General features: G+C 39.2%; 1 protein-coding gene across 2 annotated transcripts in view; it reads right to left on the bottom strand.

Annotated features, from left to right (window-relative positions):
* The window catches only part of LOC126253586 (uncharacterized), a 49,610-nt gene that overhangs the window by 14,532 nt on the left and 10,386 nt on the right, over positions 1–24,692 (bottom strand). For both annotated transcript variants that reach the window (XM_049955029.1, XM_049955020.1), the window contains exon 2: positions 5,618–7,228. In XM_049955029.1, coding sequence (XP_049810986.1) covers positions 5,618–7,135 — 1,518 coding nt within the window. In that variant the 5' untranslated portion in view covers positions 7,136–7,228. The remainder of the gene's footprint in view (positions 1–5,617; positions 7,229–24,692) is intronic.

Genomic DNA, 24,692 nt, shown 5'->3' on the forward strand with positions numbered 1-24,692 from the left:
AACAGTCTTGAGTACGGAATATGGATTGAGAGTAAATCGAAGAAAGGCAGAAGTGATGAAAAGTAACAGAAAAGAGAACGTGGAGAAACATAACATCAGGATTGATCGTCACGAGGCGGATGAAGCTGAGCAACTCTACTACCTAGGCAGCAAAATAACCAAGGTGGAAGTTTATGTTTGGAGAACAGCACTGTGTGGTAGTGAAACAAGGACTGTGGGAAAACTGGAACAGAAGAGAATTGAAGCATTTGAGATGTGATGCTACAGACTAATGTTGAAAATTAGGTGACTGATAAGGTAAGGAATGAGGATGTTCTGCACAGAATCAGAGAGGAAAGGAATATGTGGAAAACACTGACAGGGTGAAGGGACAGGATGATAGGATATCTGTTAAGACATCAGGGAATGATTTTCATGGTACTAGAGGGAGCTGTAGAGGGCAAAAACTGTAGAGGAAGACAGAGATTGGAATACACGTAGCAGATAATTGAGGACATAGGTCGCAAGTACTACTATTGGATGAAGGTCCACAATAATAAACTTATAAAACAAAACAATATGATTTAGGTTAGACTGCTGCTTGCCAATAGAGGAGGCACTGAGCAGACAACAGTCACATTTAAAAGAGTAGACTGCTGGATAACATCCGCTTTCAGACAAAGTCCCTCAGCAGATGAAGAAATAAATGCACACAAATTCATAAATGCCAAGTCACACACTTATGGCCACTGTCATCTCCAAGTGCTTGTCTGCCACTCAACACCTCCTCTATGTAGTAAGAAGAAATTTATCCTAATTCACATTGTTATTCCAGTCCAGATTTTCTCTTGTTTGAACTTATACAACTATTTTTGTAACAGATTTCCTTGCTGGTAAAGATTTTTAGCTAACTCAAAGTCACAAATACTAGCAGAATGTTAATGAGGATGCTTTAATGGTTGCGAGTGCCGTTTGGTGATGACCATGATGTCATACAAAATTGAACAGAGAAACAATCACTATTTGTGAACGCAGGTCAGATAGCCACAAACACACCAAAATTTCTACTGAACACTGTCACAAGTGATGAGACAAAATTCATTTATTTGAGCAGAATACTATTGAATGGCGTAACTCACATTCACTATATCAATGGCAGCCAGAAAGCTGTGCCCCTTATTTTCTCTCTCTTGAAATAATGAAGCAATATGCTGAATTCGAAACCAGTAGTGAGAAATAGCATTGTTTCTATTGTTCATGAAGGACAGGAGATAATTCTTGGGCATTTCTAGATCAATACAGCACAGTAAACTTGTAGGACAATATCACCAGTTTTGAGAAGCTCTGAAGGACCTGCTACACAATTATACACAACAAGCAGTAGAACAATCACCAAATTTTCATTTCTTCAGGGCACTGAAGGTTGTATCACCTTCAGAATGATAAGATAGTGAAAGATGTCATTTGCCAGTGGCTGATGAGAAATAAGGAGACTTTTTATTGTGAACTTACTTTTATTTCTGACACAATCATAACAGATTTTAGCCTTTATTGGCAATCTTCAGATACTACAATAAGAAAAAGAGAAAGGCCTTTATTAACATATCCTACAACCTGTAAAAAAATTGTGAGTTTTACTTGTAAGTTAACTAAAGTAACACTGAAATATATTTGGTTAATGCTTATTACTGGCCTATTACTGTTGAACAAAATGTTCATTACATATGTGACCAGAGCAAACTCAATAACAAAAAACCATGGAATTGTATAGGTACACTCAAGTGTGCTTTGCTTTCATTGCTTTTTGCATTAGTGTGAACATCTGCTGTATGACAAACCTTCAAATTTAAAATTCATAAAATATTATCAAAGTTACAATAGAAGGAAAGCAGACATATTTCTGACAGCTGATGGTAGTGTACTTCGCATTGCTTGGTGTTTACACCACTGGCTTTAAGCACAGAGGATATGACACGGCCCTGACTGCACAGGACACCATTCCATTCTAGACTGCTGCCACTTCTTTTCTGGCTATGAGATAGTTAGTGGAGTGGATGCTCAGGAAAGAAGACAATGGCCCGATAGCACAGTGCAGGGTCCATCAGAAAGATCTTACTTTGCTTTAATATACTTTTACCACTTTAACATCTCAATATTCATTTATAATGTACAACCATTACAACTCTTATGACTTTGACATATTTTATGGTTTTCACTTTTATATGTTTTCCGTGTAGGGGATGCATGCACTATGTGCAAAGAGTAGGAATAGCAAAGCACATCTGGTTTTTATATATATATATAATAGAGGGAAACATTCCACGTGGGAAAAATATATCTAAAAACAAAGATGATGTGACTTACCGAACAAAAGCGCTGGCAGGTCGATAGATACACAAACAAACACAAACACACACACAAAATTCAAGCTTTCGCAACAAACTGTTGCCTCATCAGGAAAGAGGGGAAGGAGAGGGAAAGACGAAAGGATGTGGGTTTTAAGGGAGAGGGTAAGGAGTCATTCCAATCCCAGGAGCAGAAAGACTTACCTTAGGGGGAAAAAAGGACAGGTATACACTCGCACACACACACATATCCATCCACACATATACAGACACAAGCAGACATCAAAACTTTAAATATGTCTGCTTGTGTCTGTATATGTGTGGATGGATATGTGTGTGTGTGCGAGTGTATACCTGTCCTTTTTTCCCCCTAAGGTAAGTCTTTCCACTCCCGGGATTGGAATGACTCCTAACCCTCTCCCTTAAAACCCACATCCTTTCGTCTTTCCCTCTCCTTCCCCTCTTTCCTGATGAGGCAACAGTTTGTTGCGAAAGCTTGAATTTTGTGTGTGTGTTTGTGTATCTATCGACCTGCCAGCGGTTTCGTTCGGTAAGTCACATTATATATATATATATATATATATATATATATATATATATATATATATATATATATATATATATATATGATATGAATATAACAGAGGGAAACATTCCACGTGGAAAAAATATATCTAAAAAGAAAGATGATGAGACTTACCAAACAAAAGCGCTGGCAGGTCGATAGACACACAAACAAACACAAATATACACACAAAATTCAAGCTTTCGCAACAAACTGTTGCCTCATCAGGAAAGAGGGAAGGAGAGGGAAAGACGAAAGGATGTGGGTTTTAAGGGAGAGGGTAAGGAGTCATTCCAATCCCGGGAGCGGAAAGACTTACCTTAGGGGGAAAAAAGGACAGGTATACACTCGCACACACACACATATCCATCCACACATACAGACACAAGCAGACATATTTCTGCTTGTGTCTGTATGTGTGGATGGATATGTGTGTGTGTGCGAGTGTATACCTGTCCTTTTTTCCCCCTAAGGTAAGTCTTTCCGCTCCCGGGATTGGAATGACTCCTTACCCTCTCCCTTAAAACCCACATCCTTTCGTCTTTCCCTCTCCTTCCCTCTTTCCTGATGAGGCAACAGTTTGTTGCGAAAGCTTGAATTTTGTGTGTATATTTGTGTTTGTTTGTGTGTCTATCGACCTGCCAGCGCTTTTGTTTGGTAAGTCTCATCATCTTTCTTTTTAGATATATATATATATATATATATATATATATATATATATATATATATATATATATATATATATATATATATAAGTTTAGTTTGATAATATATGTAATGAATGTTTCGTTGACCAAGTGCTGCCCACTATTAATATGTATGTACCACACATACTTCGGTTTTACTCTACTAAACTCAACAGTAGGACTTGCACAAATTTTTACAAGTTTTATTGTGGAAGGATGTGTTATAACCTTTAATCACTAATAAATTGCGTGGATATACAAACGTAGAAACAATAGTGGGTTACATGCTACCAACTCCGTATCTGTCACTCAACTGCCATGCCGTGACATGCGGCCGGCGCCGTTCATAGCCAGGTGGCGGTCCCGCGCTCAGCCGAGCTGCGGAGCGCCTCTATCGCCGTGTTCGCGTACTGACGTAGTGGCACTTTTAAATCTCGTGGCGCTGTCACAACAGGATGTAGGGAATACTTACTGGAAATACAAACTGATAGGTATAACCTTGAACCTATCAGCACATTACCATATTTTAAATTTATCCTAGTTTTCATTTACATGTTTTTGGTTTTTCAATCAAGCTGTCATTTTCTATGCACATTTAGAAACTCAGCTGCAAACCCAAAAACTTGTACATAATCAATTTTGCCCAAAAATCAAAAAGAACCCAACTAAATTTTAATTAAAGTAATTAAGACAAAAAATAGGGGTCGTTATTTTCTGATTGTCCCAAATAATGTAGAAATATCTATTGCTGTAAATAAAAAATGAAAATTAGGATAGATGAAGCAATGGGTGGCAGACAGGCACATTTAAAATTGGACTATTGAATAATATTAATCTGTCAGCAAAGTGCTTATCAGATGTAGACTGCGTGAACAGTGAACTTGGCTAGTGTGGGTATTGGGGTTGCAGAAGAGGCATGAGGTGGGGAATGGGGATCATGAGGTAGCAGTGGGAGTTTGCAGGGACATGGAAGGGCCAGAATTGTGGGCTGCTCGGTCCAGCATTGGGAATTTGTGTTGGGAGAGAGGAGAGAAGCAGAGAAGATGAAGGGACTATACACAAAGGGTGGGGGCTAGAGTGAGTGCGTGTGAAGCTGAAGTGGGGGCAGATGGAGGACAAGGACTAGTGAAGGTTGAGGCTAGTGGGGTTACTGGAACAAAGAATATATTATAACGAAAGTTCCCACTTGCGCAATTCGGAAAAGCTGCTATTGGTAGGAAAAATCCAGATGATATGGGTTGAGAAACAGAAGCTGAATGAAAGCGCATCATGTCATGCCGCATACTCAGCAAATGGATGGTACAGCTGCATCTTGGACACAGTTTAGCCATGGTCATTCATGCAGACAGGCAGCTTGTTAGTAATCACATCCACATAAGATGCTACACAGTGCAGATAAGCACCACACCGCTGCTTTCAGAAATACCTTTGATGGGGTATGAAATGCCTGGGACAGGGCTGGAGTATGGGGCAGTGAACGGATGTATGGGACAGATTTTGTGTGTAGGTCTTTTACAAAGATATGAACCATGGTGGCAAATGGCTAGGGCAGGGGTGGAATAGAGACAGAAAAGGATATTGTGTAGACTGGATGGACAGCAGGATTTCACTGTGGGAAGAAAGGGGAGAATATTTCTCATTTCCCAGCATGACAAAAGGTAGTTGAAACCCTGGCGGAGAATGTGATTCAGGTGCTCCAGTCCTTGGTGGTACTTAACCATGAAGGGGCACTCCATTGCAGCTGGTCAGTCGGTATATGGGTTGGGGGCAGAGGTTAAGTGACTGTGTAGACAAGGTATGAGAGATCTGTTTCTGGACATGGTTTGGTCAGTGAAAGCCACAGTGGGACCCTCAATACATTTGGTTGGACAGGGACAAAATTATAAAAATATATGGGAAGATAATACTACTGCTGGCCATAGACTGTACAACTAAAGGAAAAATGGCTTTATAAGGAAGCAGGATGTCTTCACGTACAATCAAATAAAGAAAACAGTCTTATGTTTTGTATGTTGTCTGACTACAATGAATATCATACTCACTTCATTAACAGTAACTTCGCCCTCAGGAACTTCTTCCTCCCCACCAGTCTCTTCAACAATTATGTCACTTTCTCCACCAGCTGAAGATGATCCCTGGTTGCTGTTTTCTTTATCGTCATCATCTACTTCTTCACTTTGGGTTGCAGTTGCATTTAGACACACATCCAATGGACAACTGTGAAAGCAGGTTGTATTATGCCTCTGTGCAATGTGATGAGAACCAAATGCATTTAACGCTTCTTGCAGTTGACAGCAACTGCTACTGCCCAAAGTGCTGTTGGCAGGACATTCTCCTCCAATTTTTGTCTCTGATGATAAACAAGCATTTATTGCGTCACACTGAATGGGAGGTTCTGTACTGTATCTCTGATTTTGATACGATTGTTGTACCAATGAAATCTGATCATGTGATGTAGAAAATGTCTTGCTAATATCTTCGAAAGTGTTATTACCGTGAGAATGATCTTTGATTGGTATTAAAGAAGAGCTAGTTTTGTTCTGACTGACTTCATTGTTAAAATGAATTGAAAATGGCACATTTGAGCACAGTACATCTTCCAAAGGAGTGCTGAAGATGGATGGTTGTTCTTCCAAATTTGATTTCTGTAGCAGGTTCTCTGAAGCATTTACACTATGTTGGTGCACTTTTTGTAAGTTGTAGTACTTTCCAGTCTGCTCTTTAATTACCTCAGAATTTAGTCTACTAGCTTCTGATGTGCATGGAGAGTGCTTATTTGATGAGGTCTGATTCATAGAATTAAAATAATTGCCAGCTAAATGACTGCTGACAGATCCTTTCAAATCTGAATGTTCATGTGAGGTAGCACTGACTTGGGGCAATGAGCACGAAGGAAACTGTTCAGTGCATTTTAAGGTGTTATGTTCATTATGAGTTTGTTGGCCTAAAGGAGTTCCCAAACCTGGGCTACAAAACCATGAATGTGTGTCAACACTTGTAATATTTTTTGAAGAGCAGCTTAGTAAGTCCTTCGTCAGCATTTTGAATGGATCAGCAGGAAGAGGTGAGCAAAGCCCAGTGTTTTCAAGGACACGAGTTGCACAACATGTATGAGATACACCTTGTGAGTGGCAACTAATACTCTTTTCACTGTATATGTTTTTATTTGTTGCTTCAGCCTGTGAACCACCAGATGAAGAAACTCTACTTTCAAATACCCACGGTGGAGGATCAACAATTCCATAACTGTTGAATCCAAAAGCACTTTGATTCGAAAAGTTTGTTTGTGGAGCAAACATGCCATTATACAAATTCTGGCTTTGGTTTGATATAACAGAATTAAAAACTGGAGAAGGCTGTGTCCCACCACGGTAATAATAATGGCCACTAGAATTTGGAATATGAGAACCTGATGGATGTGAAGCACTGGTTGACACTGTCATTGTTGGTTCACAACTGTCATATGTAGAGCACAGTGAAAACTGATCTTGAGGTTGTAATGTTCTTGAGTTCTGAACACTCGTCCTCACATGTTGCAAATTTTCTCTGGAATTTCGCATTTCTTCAAAATATACGAAGAGTTGAAAATTAAGATATTTGATTCAGTACTTCCCGGATGCCTCTCTCTCAAACTACAGCATAAATCCACACATCTGAAAAAGGAAAACAAAATCTTGAAATTGGCACAATCACACAAAAATTGCTGAGCTGTGGAAATAAAGTTAATAAATACAATCTTTTTCATCATTTTATCATTACTGGAAAGAAATGAACACACTTCGTACACCATGATCACAGTGAAGACATTTTCATCATTCTGAGCTGACTGGTTTTAACAGTCATAGGCTGCCATAATCTGATCTTAAGTAACTTGCTATAAAATTGTCATGTTACACTACATGAAATCAACATGGCAATTTTATAACGAGTTCTATAATATCAGTCGATGGTAGCATAAGAAAAATCAGTACCCAAACAAAACTTACACCTCCAGCCCATCCTCCAAAAAATTACCAGCACAAGTTCTGTGCTCTAGTTATCATATTGAAGATTTAGCTGTACTAATTTTGTCAATAGTAGGAAACAATGTATTAAATTATATCTGACTGGTCACATGTGTTGGGGTAAATTCATTACAATGAATTTTTGGAAACAAGAAATATGATTTTGCATAGCTGTTATGATTAATTTGTAACCAGTTACAATTTATTCTTGGGAAATTGCCTGATACGACTCCTTACCCTCTCCCTTAAAACCCACATCCTTTCGTCTTTCCCTCTCCTTCCCTCTTTCCTGATGAGGCAACAGTTTGTTGCGAAAGCTTGAATTTCGTATGTATGTTTGTGTGTCTATCAACCTGCCAGTGCTTTCGTTTGGTAAGTCACATCATCTGTGTGTGTGTGTGTGTGTGTGTGTGTGTGTGTGGAATGTTTCCCTCTATATATATATGTCTGCTTGTGTCTGTATATGTGTGGATGGATATGTGTGCGTGTGTGCGAGTGTATACCTGTCCTTTTTTCCCCCTAAGGTAAGTCTTTCCGCTCCCGGGATTGGAATGACTCCTTACCCTCTCCCTTAAAACCCACATCCTTTCGTCTTTCCCTCTCCTTCCCTCTTTCCTGATGAGGCAACAGTTTGTTGCGAAAGCTTGAATTTTGTGTGTATGTTTGTGTTCGTTTGTGTGTCTGTCGACCTGCCAGCACTTTCATTTGGTAAGTCACATCATGAGCAAAACGTCATCCGCTCATCAGTGCAATATTGAGAAAAGTGCTTTTGTTAACACTACGTCCATTCTTCAGATTAAACTTTTGTAAATTCTTTCACATTACACTGAGGTGAAAACAGTCATGGGATATCTCCTAATATCATGTCGGACCTCCTTTCGCCTGGCTTAGTGCAGCAACATGATACGGCATGGACTCAACAAAACGTTGGAAGTCCGCTACAGAAATATTGAGAGCCATGCTGCCTCTACGGCTGTCCATAATTGCAAAAGTATTGCCACTGCAGGACTTTGTGCACAAACTGACCTCTCAATTATGTCCCATAAATGTTCAGTGGGATTCACGTCAGGCAATCTGGGTGGCCAAATCATTCACCCGAATTGTCCAGAATGTTTTCCAAACCAATCATGAACTACTGTAGCCCGGTGACATGGAGCAATGTCATCCATAAAACTTCCATCATTGTTTGGGAGCATGAACATGAATAGCCAAAAATGGTCTCCAAGTAGCTGAACATAACCATTTCCACTCAATGATCGGTTCAGCTGGCCTAGAGGACCCAGTCCACTCCAGGTAAACACAGCCCACACCTTTACGGAGCAACCACCAGCTTGTACAGTGCCTCATTGATAAGCTGGGTTCATGGCATTGTGGTGTCTGCACCACACTTTAACACTACCACCAGGTCTTACCAACTGAAATCGGGACTCACCTGACCAGGCCATGGTCTTCCTGATGCCTAGGGTCCAACCAATAAGGCCACAAACCCAGGAGAGGTGTTGCAGGCGATGTCATGCTGTTAGCAAAGGCACTCGCACCAGTCGTCTGTTACCATAGCCCAATAATGCCAAATTTCACCACCCTGTCCTAACAGACACATTCGTTGTATATCCCTCATTTATTTCTGCAGTTATTTCACCTGGTGTTGCTTGTCTGTAAGCAGTGACAACTCTACGCAAATGCCGCTTCTCTCGGTCATTAGCTGACGGCCATTGGCCACTGTGTTATCCATGGTGAGAGGTAATGCCTGAAATCTGGTATTCTCAGCACACTCTTGACACTGTGGATCTCGGAATACTGATTTCTCTAATGATTTCCAAAATGGAGTGTCCTGTATGCCTAGTTCCAACTATCAATCCACATTCAAAGTCTGTTAACTCCCTTCACACTACCACAATCATGTTGGATCCTTTTGACATGAATTACATTGATATAAATGACAGCTCTGCCAAAGCACTGCCCTTTTATATCTTATGTACACAATACTAGCCTCATTTGTACACATGTATTGCTATCTGATGACTTTTGTCACCTCAGCTTAATGCCTCTTAACATCCATACTGTCATGGGTGATACATGTGGATGCTGCCACAGATTGGTTAGTGAGGGGTGTTCTGTGAGAACTGTAAATTCTGGTTCCATAAGGGTGAATGTAGTGGAGTAGACAAGAAACTGTCTAAGAAGGATCTACAATGGACATCTAGGATTCACAGCAGAGAGAGAAAAATAGACACAGAATCTGAGGCAGTGAAATTTGAATTATGGCAGTTAAACGGAGACAAAGACACTGGAACGTGTGAAAAAGTAACAGGTAAAAGGCAAAGAGGATTTACTTTGCAGAGCTTGTTCAGTGTCAGATTGAATAATAAACATGACCAGTTATCTGAGACAGGAGACGAAAAGCCTCATCCAACAGCAGACGAAAATAGTAAGCAGCTGAAGAAGATTTCAGCTAGACTGGAAATAAATAACACACGGAAAGAGAGAGGTGTAGGCAAAAAGAGCAGGAAATATTAGGATCAGAGTTCCAGATCACAAGTATTGTGTAGCTAAGTGTAAGTCTTGGTCAGGTGATAGAGGACATTAAGGCATTAACTACAGATCTGAATGAGGATGACCAAGCAGCACTGGTATTGGGGGAGCAAGTAAACAGCCTGGCCAGGAATGTGAGGTATAGCATCAGGAGTAATTTGCACGCAGTAGGAGCAGTAACTCTGCACACAAATGTTGGTACTGTTGAGGTTCTTCAGCAGCATGTTTAGTGTTGGCTTAAAAAAGCTTATGAGCCTAGCGAACAAAAACAAACTTACTGACCATCACATCAGATTTGTGACCGGATTCAGGAGTTTCTTGTAAGCAGAGCTCAACACGTAGCTCTTAACTGAATAATTTAGTTGGTGCAAGAGTGTTATGGAGATGCTCAACAATGGAGATGTTCAGCAAACCCCAGTGGTAAACACTATAAGTGACGAGTCGTGTATCACGAAGAGATTTACTATGGAAATTCTGAGAGCGTACATTCTGGGAAAAGTTGAGCAACATATTACTTCCTCTCACACGTCTCATCAAATGATCATGCAGAGGTTCGCCAACAATTATTCTTCCCACATACCATCCACAAATGGAATAGGGAAGGGGGATGAAGACAGTGGTACCAGAACTACACTATGCCATACACCGTTAAATGGCCTGCAGAGTACAGACAAAGACATAATGGAACTGAGAGGGTTGCTCCAGGCTTCGAAGAGTGATCACATTTCACTGCCACAGTAGATGGTATAGAGAGGTGGAAATACACAAAGCAGGGCCTACAACTTAATAGGAAGGGGAGAAACATGTTAGCTGAGGGAACATGGTGAGCCACAAATGTAAATGACAGAATTCCTTCAATTCCTGGTGTAAGAGGGGCTCTTTTTAAGGTTAAATTCTTAATCCAGTCATGCAATACTGAAAGAGATTAAGATAACCTAATAAACATTCACTCATCCATCCATCCATTCACAAATCCCATCGTAAAGGAGAGTTTGCACGGATGTGGAACAAGCCGAGTTATAAATTATCAGTCAGAATTAACAATTGGTGGCTGCTTCTGCAAACTATACTAGCAACAAATTATGACTAGTGCCAATCTACCCAGGGTAATAATTATGAGAATTACTTCTACATCACTTTATGTATGTGTATTACAAGGAAAACAGCTATCTGTACTTTGAAAAAATCCACTGATCCTTCTCTTATACTCCTCAAATAATGTTTTTATCTAATACTTCTAGCACTGTATTTATGTAACTTTAAACACATCACTTGTCTGTACACCAGCAAGATCAAGATATAGTTAACATAAATACTAGAGTTCCAGGGTATTTACGCCCTTGAGTCCAAATATTCTCATAAATAGTAGGGGGCTATTAATGAGGTATTTTTTTACTTTGTTTCTGAATATTCAGCAATTTTCAATTTCCTGCCTGATGTCTACTGGCAACATGCTGCAGACTTTTGCATCACAGTGTTAAACTCTATACTGAATCCTAGAGAGTGATGCACAGCCTGTATGAAAATTATTTTTACTTCTAATGTTGTGGTCGTGAATTGAAGGGTTCATCTTAAATTCACTCTTCTTATTATCCATAAATGCCATTACAAAGTATACGTACTGGTACATAAGTGTAAGAATCACTAAGGTCCTGAAAAGGCTTCTTCAACATGTTCGATTATTAATTTTACAAAACATTCTTATTCCATGTTTCTGTAGGATACAAACTTTTTTTTCACCTCATTTGCACTGCCTCAGAATACAAAGGTACAGGGCAACACTGAGTGAAAATACCCTAGCAATACTGCCTGCAGGTCAACACAGTCAGAGAACTGAAGTTTTTGATTAATTTATCTACCCTGAGGGTGACACATCAGTTTATTATCTAGCTGGGTACCTAGGGACTTCATTTGTGGAGCCTCATTCATTGTCTGCCCATTGACCTCTACTTCTGGTACCTGTAAGCAAAATTTACTTGCTTGAAATCACTTCTTGAGTTTATAAAAGATCAAAGGTTAGGCGGTATGGTGTGACCCAGTTGTAAGGCTGTTCCATTATTCTCCTGTCTGTATCTGTTATGTATATGCTTGGGCCCTTTATCAATCTTGTACTTGCACCATCAGAAAAAGTCCACCAATGTAAGTGGTACATAATTTATGTAAACCAATAACAGGAACAGGTCACCACTGAACTTTGTGGCTCACAACATTTAATGTTTTTCCACTCTGAATTTAATCTTACTTTCTGTGCAAGGGGAAGATCTTTGAATGTCATACCATTTCAGTGTTCCTAGTAGAATTTTGTGCTTGCAAAAATGCCAACAGGGTAGCTTTTGTTGTTTAGTTCTACTAGAATTGAGTATTGGAAACCATATTTTGCTTGCTCAGTAGAGAAGCCCTTACAAAAGCAAAAGTAACCTGGAGTTAAAAGATTATTTTCATTAAGACAGTTCAGTCAATCTTCTCAAAGAATTCTGAGAACCCAGGAAGTAAGGAGTTGAGTCTATAATTAGAATTCAGATGCTTGTCTCCTCTTTTATAAAGAGTGTTGCTTCTGCAAACTTCATTCACCAGGAAATACATCTAAACTCAGTGACTGGTTGGCACTGTTGAGTCAGCACAAGATTTTAGTACTTTGGCTGAGATACAACATAGCCAGTAGAGTTACTGCCCCCCCCCCCCCCACACCTTTTTTTTTTTTTTTTTAAACAAAATTAATGTCTGGTGGTGGAGTGGGCAATGACAGCCTAAACAAATCTAATGGAGCCACCAGAAGTAGGAAAATTAATTTACTAGCTACTGATTTGCGTTCCATATTATCTGTCTCTCTATCATCAAGGAGTTTGCTTTACTAAGTTTATTCCTTTCATCCCTAATAATGCACCAAATTTCTTTGCCTTGCTCTTGTAGTTTTGAAATTTTTGTGCTAGGATGCAAAAATCTATTTGATGTAGTTTGCCTGTCGGAGCACCATCTGGAAAAATTAATAGAAATTTAAATTCTGAAGATTATAAATTAGTAGCTTTCTAAAGCAGAAGCAATATGGAGAAAGGAGTAGTTGTCATCAAAACTATAGACACAAGTAGTTTTTGTGCACAACACCACATGGAAGTTTGTGCATGTGAAAACATACTGGCTAATAGCACAAGTGTTACACTCTCCAGATTCCCACAGGGACATTTTCAGAATTTCTCAGAAATAATAATCTGTGATGATTTCAATATTAATTTTTAAAGCAGTATGGGCAAAACAGGATATGGTAGTTTTTCTTAACACTTGCAGTTAATCTCAGTTGTAAACTATCCCATCAGAAAAGACAAAACTTTTGTATGTGAGGCCATAGTCAATGAAGTACATGTCAACCAAGTTTTAAATGAGTTATCAGGCCATGATGCCCAACTAGCCATAACAGACAACATGATGCATGCAAACTGGGTGTTAACTAGGAAAACCACTAGAATAGCCAAAAAGCTCACAATAGACACCTTTAGAACAAATCTGCAAAAAATGAGATGGATTGAGACGTATGATACCAAGGATGTGAATTGTAAATTTAATGCATTTCTAAGAAAATTTATCTCCGTCTTTAACAGCAGTTTCCCTACAAAAACTATCAAATATGACATCAGTGGTGTATTACAGAAATAGCGGATAACAGGCGGCATTAAAGTACCATCTAGCAGAAAGAGAGGACTGTCTAACACAGTCATAAAATGCACAAATGTGTAATTGCTTCCTTATTATATGAGGTACTATTGAGAAGAGTTCTAAAAAATCAGAAAGCTTGCATGTCACATCAGAGCTTAGGAGAGTCTACCAAGGAACAAGATCATCTAGAAATTAAAGATAATAAAGAGATCTACATCTACACACATAAGCCGTAAGCCACCATACAGTGTCTGGCAGTGAGTATCTTGTACCACTGCTAGTCGGCTTTCCTGTTCCACTTGCAAATTGAGGGAAAAATGACAGTCAATATGCTTACATACAAGCCATGATTTCTCTTACCTTGTATACATGGACCTACAAAATGTACAATGGTGGCAGTAGAACCACAGTCAACTGCAAATGCTCATTTTCTGAATTTTCCAACAATGTTTCATAACAAGAATGTCATCTTCCATCCAGGCATTCCCATTTGAGTTCACGAAGAATCTCCATAATACTTACAGGTTGATCAAAACTGCAGGTAACAAATCAAGTAACGTGCCTCTGAATAGCTTCAATATCTTCCTTTAATCCTAACCAGTGGTGATCCCAAACACTGAAGCAGTACTTGAGGATGGATCACCCTAGTGTTCTATACGCAATTTCCTTTACAGACAAGCTACACTTTACTAAAATTCTCCCAATAAGCCAAAGTCTGCCTTTTACTTTCCCTGCAACCAACCTTATATGCTCACTCCATTCCATTTTCGTTGTGTCATTAACACCTCGATGTTTAATCATTGTGACAGTGTGAAGCAGGGACCAATGACGTATTTGGACATTATAGGGTTTTTATTCCTACTCATATACTTTAATTTACATTTTTCTACAATTTAAACCAAGCTGCCATTCATCAAGCCAATTAGAAATTCTGTCTGTTATCCTGTATACTTCTACAGCCACACAGTGACAACAATTTTCCATACACTACAGCACCATCAGGGAACAGTTGCAGTATGCTATTCACCCTATCTGTCAGATCATTTATGTGTATAGAGAACAAGTGAGTGTATCACATTTCCCTGTGACAGTCCTGATGATGTCCTGGGCTCTGATGAATACTCACCATCCCAGACAAAATACTGAGTTCTATTACATACCAAGTTCTGCATATGTAAGGAGCTATTCCATAGGCTTGGGCCTTCATTAAAAAGTCTGCAGTGGAGCACTGTGTCAAACACTTTCTGGAAATCTAGGAATATGGAATTTGCACGTTAGCCTTCATCCACAGTTTACAAGATACCATGCAAGAAAAGAGGACAAGCCAAGTTTTGTACAAGCAGCACTTTCTAAATCCATACTGATTTTTGTAAAGAAGTTTTATTATAACTTACAAGATTCTTAGAAATTTTGCAGCAAACCAATGTTAATGATATTGGTTTGTAATTTCATGGGTCCAATCTTTTCCCTTCTTATATACAGGAATCATCTCTGCATTTTTCTAGCTGTTTGAGACTTTGTGCAGCACAAGAAATTCATGACAAATGCAAGCTTAGTAAGAGGCCAATGCCAAAGAGTACTGCTTGTAAAATCGAATTGGGATTCCATCCTGACTTGGTGACTTATTGGTTTTCTAGTTTTCCTATTGCTTCTCAACTCCAGAGATGCCTATTCCTACGTCCTCCATACTGTCTTTGTAGTGGTCAGATGACGGTATGTCTGTATGATCCTACTGCATGAATGACTCTTTAAACGCGAAATTTAAAACTTCAGCTTTCCTTTTGTTATATTCTACTGCTACACTGGGCTGATCGATGAGTGAGTGGATAGGAGCCACCAACAGGCTCAATGATTTTCTGTAGTAATAGAATTTTCTTGTGTTTTCACCAAGTACACTCACTAACATATGACGGTGAAAGGTACTGTGTGCTTCAAGCATCAATCTTTTTACAGATGCATGAATTTCTACTAACTTTTTCCTGTAAATATTTCTGCATACTGTTTTGAACTGAGATTGCAATAATTTCTGCTTCCTAAGCATTTTTTCCAAATTTTGTTATTACACGATGATGAACCTTTTCCATATTTAATTCACTTACTTAGCACACTGTTTTTCAGGACGTGATATAACAATAAGTTTGAACTTTGTCCATGATTCTTGTATCTTCCATGATATTTGGAGTAAATGATGGCCATTCATTGTCTAAGTCTGATGCTGACAATGGCTTATCTGTTATTTCCAAAATAAAAACTCTCCTAACCTTCTTGAGGGATTTAGGAACTTCAGTAACCATCATCACTGTGATGACATCATGATCACTAATCCCTGTCTCTATACTGACACTGCTGATAAGATCAGGCCTGTTTGTAGCTACAAAGTCTAAAACATATCCATCAAGTGTGGGTTGTCGAACTAGCTGCTCACAAGACAGTTTATGGAAAATGTATTTAGAAGCAGTGCACAAGACTGCTGTTCATACCACCTTCAAGAAACCAAAGACACCCCAGTCTATACTTAGCAGGTTAAAGTTGCCCTCAACTAATACTGCACAATTGGTGTACTTCAACACTACTGAGCATAGGCTTTCTTTAAACAATTCTAAAACTATAACGACCCAAGTGGGTGGACAGTAAAAAAAAATCCAACAATTACACTGAATTCACCTAGGCTGCTTACTTGCACCCTTCACAGCCAGTCTCAGTTTCAACCTCAATAGACACAACATACCTCAATAGACACACCATTTTGTCAACTGCAATGAACACGCCCCCTCCTCTGACTTCTGACATATTTTTGATATACATTCTATGCCTCATTAAATATAGTCAGAGCTTTTTACTTTGAGTTTCATCCAGCTTTCTATTCTCCATACAAGCAAACACAACAGCTTCCCACGAGCACAGTAAATTTAGGAGCTTGGATATGAGGGATTCAGCAATTTGGTGTTAAAATTTTGGCATTCGAAGCACCTTTATTTTGTACAAAATCTAAATGTCGCTCTGCTTATCGACAGGTGAGCATTCATCAGATGATCTCAAAATTTTGCTTAGCCTAAAAAAAACACACGAGCACTCTACAAGTACTGCACTATCCAAGTAGTCGCTTCCTTTGTGTAGTACACCCTTGACCTATAAGAGGGAGTCCTACAATCCTTCACCCCAGAACACAGGTCCAGAAATCAGCAGCCAAGACTGTTAAACAACTAATGGAGACTCTCGTTGAAACCCTCCACTCAACTCCAAACCAAAGGCCCCCTGTCATTTCCAGGTACAATACTGCAAACTGTAAGCTCTGCTTGCACCCTGCTGGCAAGGCCACTGCTCTTCACCATTTCTGCCAGTCACCTGTAGAACTGGAGGATGGCCTCAGAACCCAAGCAACAGACATCAGTGGTGCCAACATAAGCCACAACTTGTAGGTGACTACACCCTGCATACTCGACAGCTGTAGGCAAGTCCTCCCCCAAATCTCGGATGAGGCCTCCTGGCAGACATAGCAAGTGCACCTGCAAACATGTTGCAATCTGCCATTCACTCTGTGTGAGTGCTGCTAAATGTACAGTACATCGGTACAGCTACCCCACAAAGGGTTGTTGAAAGATGCCTAAGCAGCAGAGTCTGTGGCTGCTACAAGTGACACATGAGGAGTTCTATTTAATGCACCAATTTCTCAGCTGCTGCTACAACCCAAGAAAGCAGCCTGCAGATGACTGACCACAGCCAACAGTGCCTTCATCTGTTTGCAAACAGCAGCCATAACCTACTGTGTCTGGACATGGCATGCACACTCCCTATTCATCTTACTGCTGAAATTCGAATGAAGACAGTATGTACAAAAAAAGATGAAAATGAACCCCTCTACCTTGTAGGCAAAAGATTTTCATGGCCCAACTCATTAAAAATACAAACAGAGGCTATTAGAGAGCAATGAGCATGCCACCACAAGTTTGCTGCACACTGGCATACAAGCGAAAGACCTATTCTTCTGGCAGTTAATGAACAGAGACTTGAACCTGACAAGGAAATACGAGTCTGGTTGGTTATGTCACTACATTAAAACTATGTGACTATGGTGCTGCAGGTGATGCTAAACTACACTATAAAAACTACAAGCTACAAAGAATAGAAAAAAATCCCTGCTGTCTTTCACACATTGATTTGCAAAACCAAATTTCTTAAGATCACAACCACAAACTACTAGAAAGCATTGACACTACGTCACTGAATACTGGGGCAAAAAAGGGCCAATAATATCAAACACAGAGTAAATTTCTTTAACTGTCACTCTCTAACTGTAACTGAGAGACTCAAAGTCCACTCAAAAAGGAAAAGCATTGCAGTATTTGTGACAATCAGTATCTTAAGTATTTGGTCAATTCAAGAGAACCCAAACTCTTCCAGGAAAATTATGTGAATAATTAACTCACTTAAAAGTAAAAATTATCGTGGGATTGATAAACTGCAAGCAAAATATTGAAAGCATGTTCTTCCCATATAGTTACTGTACTTAGCCATACATTTAATTCACTGTTTCAGCCAAGACTCTTCCCAAATTAAAATATATCATTATTAATAATCTCTTTAAAAAAGATATGGTAGTAGGATAGATATTAATAACTATCCAACCCTTTCACTAATAGCTATGTTCTCAAAAGTTTTGGTAAAGATAATGTATTTCAGAATGGCTGAGCATACCTTCAAATATAAGGTCTGGATTCCAGAAAGATTATTCCACTGAACATGTCACCTACCATTTCACCGACTGTGCATTAAAATACCTGCATGACAAGATTTGAATTACAGGGATTTTTGTTTAGCTAAGGAATTTACAGTGCAAATTACAACTTTTTTTTCTTTTAGAAATTTATAGTTTATAGCTTGCAAGATACCAAGATTAAGAGGTTCAATTCGTATTTAAATGAGAGGAATCAGAGGGTCATGTTAGAAGATCATGATGAATTTTCTTCTGAGTGGGTATAAATTATTACTAGTGTTACAAAGGGTTCAATTCTGATATTGGATTGGATTGTTTGGAGGAAGAGACCAAACAGCGAGGTCATCGGTCTCAATTCTGAGACCATTACTGTTCTTGCTATGTGTAAATGACTATCCTACACTGATAAAGTAGAAATAGTGCTCTTTGTTGCTGATGTTTACATAGCTACAGTATCAAAAGGAGCCATAAATAACATATTCAAAAGTATTATTGGTTGATTCTTTGTAAAAGTCTATCACTTAACTTAGAAAAAAAAACAAAGATTGTTGTTTTGTAACAGGTGAGATGTATCATCAGCAAGGACAACAAAGTACGTTGCAAATGAAGTATGTAAAATCAATTCTTCAAAATTCGTGGTGTGCGTACTGATCAGAATTTAGTTGGTAATCACATATTGCAGATTTTCTCAAGTGCTTGAGTTCAGCAACATTTGCTCTACATGCAGTTCTTGATTATAGTGATGAAAGCAGCAGAAAATTAGTTAACTTTGCATATTTTCATCCACTGATATCATACGAAATACTTTTCTACAGCATTTCCACACCAAGAAACAATGTGTTCATTGCACAGAAATGTGCTGTAAGGTTAACCTCTGGGGCACATCCTCAAAAATTATGTACGCAACTTTTCAAAAAATTAGGCATACTAATAACAGCCTCACTATACAATTACTCATTCATAAAGTTGTTGCAAAGAATTAGGCACAACTTGAAAAATAATGCTACAACACTCATAACAACAGAAACAAAAATAGGCTTGACTATCCACAATGCAAACTTACTCTAGCACAGAGAGGAGCAAAGTATGAGAGAGTAAAAAAACACTCCACAAAACAGTTAAAGGGTCACTTTTTCAAAACCTTGAAACTGTCTCCCATTGTGATGCAGTAGTTTGTAATTTGGTTCAATGGTGGCTACAACCATCCACTGTATTGATGGAATCGTGTGCCATCCTGCGATGTCACCCTTGGGTTCGACAATGCTTCAAACAGCAAGGTGACTTGTAAAACTGGTTCATTATTTTACGTTGGGACCAAATTTTACCACAATTCTGACAAATGCCATCAAGGATGTGTCACATGATGAGAAGCTCATCACTTCCCCCTTACTCCTATTTCAACCCTTCATTTGATGTCGCTGTAGTGGTCATCAGAACCATGATGCCCACTGTTGAAATCATGTGGTTTTCGTATGTGTAACCGTGGAGAACAATTCAGACACACCGCTGCTCAGAACTGATATGAAAAGACCACAGGAGGTAGCATAACTGCGGCAGTGAGACTGTCCCTTCCCTTTGGGCATTGATTGCCACCTATTTTGTGGTCCAAAACGACAGTTTGCAGTAGTATGACTTCCTTGAAAACCTGTGACTTCCTGCATGATTCAACCCTTCTCTAAGGTCATCATGGGCCAGAAACCCCACTGAACAGGACTTTACTCTTTTGGAATGTAGTGAGACCACAATTTTTGCTCTGATGTATGGTAGCACCACTAGGGGCAGTTCAAAACAATTCTATGAAATGTGAATATGATCTGAAGCAGCAAAGGGTGCTTATGCTTTTCAAGCCTTTCGTTTTGTGCCGTCCTGTGGGTGTGATCATGAGGGGGGAAGGGGTGACATTGAGACATGCAGGGATGAAACAGCAAACAATCCCTCTAAGACTGCCCAGTTTGATATCACCCTCATAGGCATCTGCGCACTCTCTTAAGTACATAAAAAAGGTATCTATACAGAGACAAACCAATGTCAGAGTTTTAGGTGCCTGCAAGCAGGCTATGCTGCTACTCTAGCCTTTGCTAGTGGGCAAGTAGAATCAGAGGGGTGTAAAGGGGTTGTTTACCTGCAGATGCCTAGGATTCTGTCACAGGTTTGTCTCTGTGTCTCTGTACATTTTTAAAATGCTCAACAAAAGTGTGCAGGGGACACCTAGGTTGTTGCTGACTGGGAGGATCTTATAGGGGTCCTTTACTGATTTATTCAATGTGTGTCAGTGCCCCCTCCTCACACACAAACACACACACATAATCATGGCATGGAGGATGCAGAACAGGAGGGCGGGAAAAGCATAAGCATCCTTCGCTGCTTCAGATCACATTCAGATTTCATTGAATGGTTTTAAACTGCCCCTAGTGGTTCCACCCTGTATACCAGAGCAACAATATTGTGGTTACATTCCACTCCAAAAGAGTGCCATCATTTTCAATAGGGTTGCTGGCCCACAATGTCCTTAGAGACAGGATGAATCATGCAGGGAGTGCCAGCAGCATCACAGGTTGTCAAGAACGTCACCCTGTCACTCATTGTGCCACAAACTGTCGTTTCTGACCACAAAATTGGTGGAATCAATGCCCAGAAGAAAGGAGCAGTCTCACTGATCCCTTTAGGCCATGGCCTGAGGCCTTTTTTTCACCTCAATTCTGAGCAGCAGTGCATTGAATTGTTCTCCTTGGTTACCCACAAGAAAACTGCACAATTTCAACAGTGGCCATCACGGTTTTGTCACCCATCACTGTGTCATAAAAAGAAGGGGTGAAATGTGGGTAAGAGACATGCGATGACCTTCCCATTGTGTGACACATCCTTGGTGGCATTTGTCAGAATGGTGGTACAGTTTGGTGCTAATTTGTCATCGTTAACCCATCTTACAACTCACTTGAACTTCTGGGCTTTCTTTCGCATGAGTTGCGTCAATACAAAGGACTGTCATAGCCACATTTGAACCAAATTACAAACTTCTGCATTACAATGGGAGACAATTTCAATATTTAGAAAAAGTGATCATGAACTGTATTGTGCAGTTTATTGAACCACTCTCCTTGTATATTAATGAAGATCTCCCAGAAATTTCCTTTTATAAAGAAATGGAAATTATTTCTGCATGACAATTTCTGTTATTCCATGAATGAATTTTTGCACAGACAGTATGTACGTGGTTTGGTTACATTTATCATATTTTGTTTTAGGTTAATGTTTTAATAAACAGTTACAGTATAGCTCCTTTTCAATGAATCTCTGGGGTCCCAAATACTTCTTTCCTTAAGCGGGGTTTTTCCTTAAATGGGGGCTTTGTCTATGATTGTGGAATTAGTGATCCAGAATTGCTATTCAAGTATGTTTAGACAGACACTGTCATCCCAGCTGGTACACATTTGTTAGAATTAATTCATTTATGCTCAAAGAGGCAAAGTAGATCCTGACAGTATCAATTCCTTGCACAGCAGCTGCAAAACTTGGTGCACAGTCATCTTCCCCCTTTTCTTCTTCTTTGCTGTCACTATCACCTCCTACCTCATGAGTTCCTTCACAAGCATTTCATACATCTCGCATTCATCTTGGGTGTGGGAGTCAGTGTCATCATCACAAGAAACAAAGCCCTGAAATTTCACATTTTCAGGAACAACAAAAACATGTCAAAAAGATGTGTGGTGTTTTAAATGAAATTATTTTGTTCCTTAAGGGAAATAAAAATTTTGATGGGGGTCTGGATTAGATAGTAGGGAAAGGAAGAGAAGGAACAACAGAACATGCACTGCAGAAAAGGTTGAAAGAAAAGGCCACCAAGTAAGATTTTGCACAGAGCACAGTTCAATAAGTATAAACACTTTCTCCAAGAATCATGAATGATGATTTACTGTCCATCCAAAAAGTTCCAAGTTTGATTTTGTTTTTGGTATATTTTATGTCAGCACAGTAACTATGGTACGAGCTAGAATTAACAACCGTAGAAAATACATGAGCATTCAATCATTCAGTTGTGAGCAGGCAATGTTACGTAACACATGTGCAGCCATTGTGTGTCAGTGTTATTATGTCACAAATCACAATGCAGCAACATCTTTAAATCAAGTATTCTAGATATTCTCCAGAATGTTTTCAAATACAGAAGAGTCTGTGCAAAGTTTTTCCTGGACAACTTGACTACCGAACAAAAACGAGAACACATGGATACTTGCCACAACTTGATTGACATGGCAATGCTTTTCTGGAAGAAATCATGAGAGATGAGACTTCTTGTTATCAATATGACCCTACCACAGAACAACAAACAATAGAAATTCACATCAAGGGTCAATGCTTTGACGACTTAACTGACTTTCAAACCAATGTGACGAACAACTTGAACATCATCCCAAAGGAGGACTTTTCTGGAATTTTCACAGTGTTGCATGAATGTTCTGTGCACTTCACTCAAATGGGCGGGGGCGAGGTGGAGACTATGTAAAACAGCTGAAGCATTAAAACCACCATCTTAACTTTTCTCTATTTTTTATTGATCCAGTCTCAAAACAGGTTTGGGCTGATGGGGTATGTGGAAGAGACCTGAAGACACAAAAAGGTTTCGGACCGATTGTGTAATGGTTAAAAAAAAGAGAGGGATTTCGAAACTCGATTTACATCTGTGAAATACATCCAGAAGCAGATGTGGACTCTGATTATAATTTATTTATCAGAATTTTCAGAAGGAATAGTCAAGGCAATAAAGGATCACGCAAAATGATAAAGGTAAGACACATGAGACATTGAATTACATTGACAAACAGAAAATACATAAAATTTTGCAAGTGAATCATATGAAAGGGAATACAAATGTCAAAAAAATGAAGATTGCAAGAAACAGCAAAGCAGGGATGACTAGCACACAAGTGCAAAGCTGCAGAAGGGTGTCAGTATGGAAAAGATAGATGCTGAGTACAGAAAAATTGGTTAAGTAAAGCTTCCAATACCACTAGTCTCCTTTGAACCATGACAGCAACAAAATGGTGGACAAAACAATGTGTATAACATATGACCCACACAAGAACTACAAACTCTTCCATGACACCACATTTGCTAACTTCACCAGCTCACAACCAAACTGTAACCTACCAAACTGTTAGCCTATATCTCTCACTACATTGCAAATCAGTCTGTCACCACAAACTTCATTGCAAACAATAATATAGACACAACTCTGGTCTGCGATCATACATATTCAATATATTTGTGTGTGGTAAAAGTCAATGCTTTATATTACATATACAACAATGGGAAATCCAAGGTAGAATAATGACAATATCATGAAAAGAATAGATTGCTACACACCATACAGCAGAGAGGATGAGTTGCAGGTAGGCACAACAAAAATACTGTCAATGTCAAACAAGTTAGCTTTCAGCCAAAAGGCAACTGACACACACTTGACCAATGCCACAGCAGCCTGCAACAGTGGCCATGTGTGCGTGAATTGCGTTTTTGTGTGTGTGTGTGTGTGTGTGTGTGTGTGTGTGTGTGTGTGTGTGTGTGTGTGTGTGTGTGTGTGTGTTTTGTCTAATTTGGGAGAAGGCCTCTTGTCAAAAGCTAACTTGTTTGACAGTCTTTTTGTTTTGCCTATCTACAACAACATCTCTGCTACATGGTGAATAGCATTCTATACTTTTCATAATATTGTCACTATATTCCATATATGGTAACGTAACAAGGTATCACATAAAATAAAAGAAATGTAAATAAAGTCCTAAGTGACTAATGTGCAGCTTAAATTTCTACAACCTTTAGTAGCTGCCTCAAAAGATATCAAGGTTTGCTGACTAACTACAACTACACCTACATCTAGACCTATTATTATTACTCTATACTATATTGTCCCCACAGTATGTGCATGCCTCAGCAATCCTGAGTCTATGTGGGTGCTCATTGCAATTTTTAATAGATTATATGCATTACACTTTAGTCATGCATAACACTTGATATGTAATGGGCTATTAGATTAATTGTAGTTCATAAATTTTGACTTTTATGATTGTTTGCAAATTACACACAAATATTGTCAATGTTCTGATGAGCATCATGTTTTGGTTTGTGGGGCGCTCAACTGCATGGTTATCAGCTCCTGTACAAAGTCAAAATATTTTCACTGCCCAGTCTCGCCATGATCCCCAATGATGATGACAACACTTA

The sequence above is a fragment of the Schistocerca nitens genome, chromosome 1, assembly GCF_023898315.1.
Source record: "Schistocerca nitens isolate TAMUIC-IGC-003100 chromosome 1, iqSchNite1.1, whole genome shotgun sequence".
NCBI classification, from domain to species: domain Eukaryota; kingdom Metazoa; phylum Arthropoda; class Insecta; order Orthoptera; family Acrididae; genus Schistocerca; species Schistocerca nitens.